Source organism: Monodon monoceros, unplaced genomic scaffold, assembly GCF_005190385.1.
Source record: "Monodon monoceros isolate NGI ecotype Baffin Bay Population unplaced genomic scaffold, NGI_Narwhal_1 Super_Scaffold_5, whole genome shotgun sequence".
Lineage (NCBI taxonomy): Eukaryota > Metazoa > Chordata > Mammalia > Artiodactyla > Monodontidae > Monodon > Monodon monoceros.
In genome coordinates, this window is record NW_021703782.1 from 114,558,002 (window position 1) to 114,559,951 (window position 1,950).

The 1,950-nt window shown below is 69.4% G+C and overlaps 1 protein-coding gene across 4 annotated transcripts in view; it reads right to left on the bottom strand.

The window, feature by feature from the left end:
- Positions 1-243: 243 nt before the first annotated feature.
- The window catches only part of RHPN1 (rhophilin Rho GTPase binding protein 1), a 9,617-nt gene continuing 7,910 nt past the window's right edge, over positions 244-1,950 (bottom strand). For 2 of the 4 annotated variants that reach the window (XM_029203093.1, XM_029203091.1), the window contains exons 12-15: positions 1,564-1,640; positions 1,210-1,356; positions 950-1,111; positions 244-582 (exon numbers count right to left, since the gene is read on the bottom strand). In XM_029203093.1, coding sequence (XP_029058926.1) covers positions 418-582; positions 950-1,111; positions 1,210-1,356; positions 1,564-1,640 — 551 coding nt within the window. In that variant the 3' untranslated portion in view covers positions 244-417. The remainder of the gene's footprint in view (positions 583-949; positions 1,112-1,209; positions 1,357-1,563; positions 1,641-1,950) is intronic. The other 2 variants (XM_029203092.1, XM_029203094.1) reach the window with 2 other exon arrangements.

Below are 1,950 nucleotides of genomic sequence, written 5' to 3' on the forward strand. Positions count from 1 at the left end.
GGCAACACATCACCCCAGCCTGCCTGGCTCTCTGGGGACGGCTCCTTCAGGATCCAAGAAGGGCAGCCGGACACCCCCACCTGGGAAGCTGCCCTCAAGTGGGCACCTGGGGCGCATGAGGACAGGGCAGCCCAGGGGCAGTCTCCTGGCACTTGGGAGTCGGCGTCCAGAGGCGACTGTGACACTTCCCGTATGGGGGGGCAGCACCTGGCCCACATCACTGGGCTCGGACACACCTCATCTCACAATGTCTTTAATGGGCAGCTCTGGGCACTGGGTGGGGCAGCAAACTGGCCCGAAGGTGCTCTGGGGTCAGGAAGGCGTGCATGGGGTCCTCACTCCCAGTCAGCTGGACCCTGTGCTGGGGCTGGGGTGTGGGGAGAGCTGGCCCCTCACTGCCGGCCTGGGCAGCCCGGCTCAGGGGTGTGGGGCTGGGGACAGCCTCCTTCCAGCCTTGCCCCTCTTGGCCTTGCGGTTCCAGCCAAGGAGGGGCCTGGGGCTGGCTTGTGCGGGCCCTGGTGTCTCCCAGCCACGCTCCTTCTGGCTCCTCAGAAGCGCCCCCAGGGCTGGCCGGCGGTCCCCCTGTGTTCGGGATGGAAATGGGTATCGGTCGGCACCCTGGCCTGGCCTGCCTGTGGCCAGCCTGGTGAGTGCGACAGGGATGAGCTGGTGGTATTCAGGGGGCACGTGGCGGGGTTCCTGGGAGGGCGGCCATGCAGCAGGGCGCCCCGGGGCCTCCAGGAGGGTGGAGGCCAGCTGAGGGGTGGGCTGGGGCCTTGTCAAGGGCAGGAGCTGCCACCAGGTGGAGGCCGCAGCATAGGTGGCTGCTGCCTGGAATGTCACCCGAGTGCCCTCCTGGCATCTGCGGATGTTGGGGGCTTGGCGGAAGGCCCAGGGCCGGGGCGGGACAAGGAGTTAGGGACCACCCCCCCAGGGCCCTGGGGCTCACCGAGCCAGGCGGCTCGGCACCGGGCAGCAGCGTCAGCACCTGCAGGCTCACGCCCTCGTCGCCCACGCCCTTCAGCTGGGCCACCACATCTGCGTGCTTCCACCACCTGCACGGCTGCCCGTTCACTGACACGATGTAGTCACCCTCCTTCAGGCCGGCCGCCTGCAGGGAGACGGGGAGAGCCCCGCGGGCACCCCTCCACCTCTGGCCAGTCCCATCTTCCCCCTTCCCGCAGTCAGCCCCGGGGTGGGGCCCCTTACCGCAGCCCGGCCCCCTGGAACGACAGCAGCGATGAGAACGGGCGCGTCGCCCCGCAGCGTGAAGCCGAAGCCCCCCTCTCCTCGGGCCACATGGATGGGCCCTGCCAGCCGCCAGCGGTTCTTGGCTGAGAACACGGACAGGGGCCCCTGGGGGCGGTCAGAGGTCAGAGGCCTGGCTGGGCTGCCGCACTTGGGGGAGCCCCGGCCTGGAGCACCCTCGCCCCGATCTCCACATTTGGGGACAGAAACCAGCAGGGTCTGCAAGGGGGCCGGGCAGGGCTGGGCCACCATCGAGGGCCTGCCTGAAAACGCAGGGCAGAGCCGAGGTGGGGATGGCCTGGGAGGGATGCTCACCAGCCGATGGAAGATGTCAGCCACCTTCACCCGGGAGAAGCTGGGTGCCCTGCCCTCCGGCCTCCGCTGCGTCTTAGCTGAAAGGGTGAAGGGGAAGGGAGGGCGTGGCTGAGCCCAAGGCTCACGGCCCCAGAACCCTGGGAAGCAGCCAGGTGTGGCTCGGCCAGAGCAGAGTGGGTGACCCGAAGTGCAGCCCGTGCACACCGGCCCCTCTGTGGGCCACCAGCAGGAGGAGCCCCGGGGGGTGGTTCTTGGGGGTCCCAGGTGCAGGGAGAGGGGGGCATGGAGCTGCCATCACGGCTCCCCCGCCAACTGCCCTGCTCCTCCTTCCAGGGCCCATAGCTCTGTGGCAAATGGCAGTTGCTCGCCAGGAGGCCTCCGCCCCCC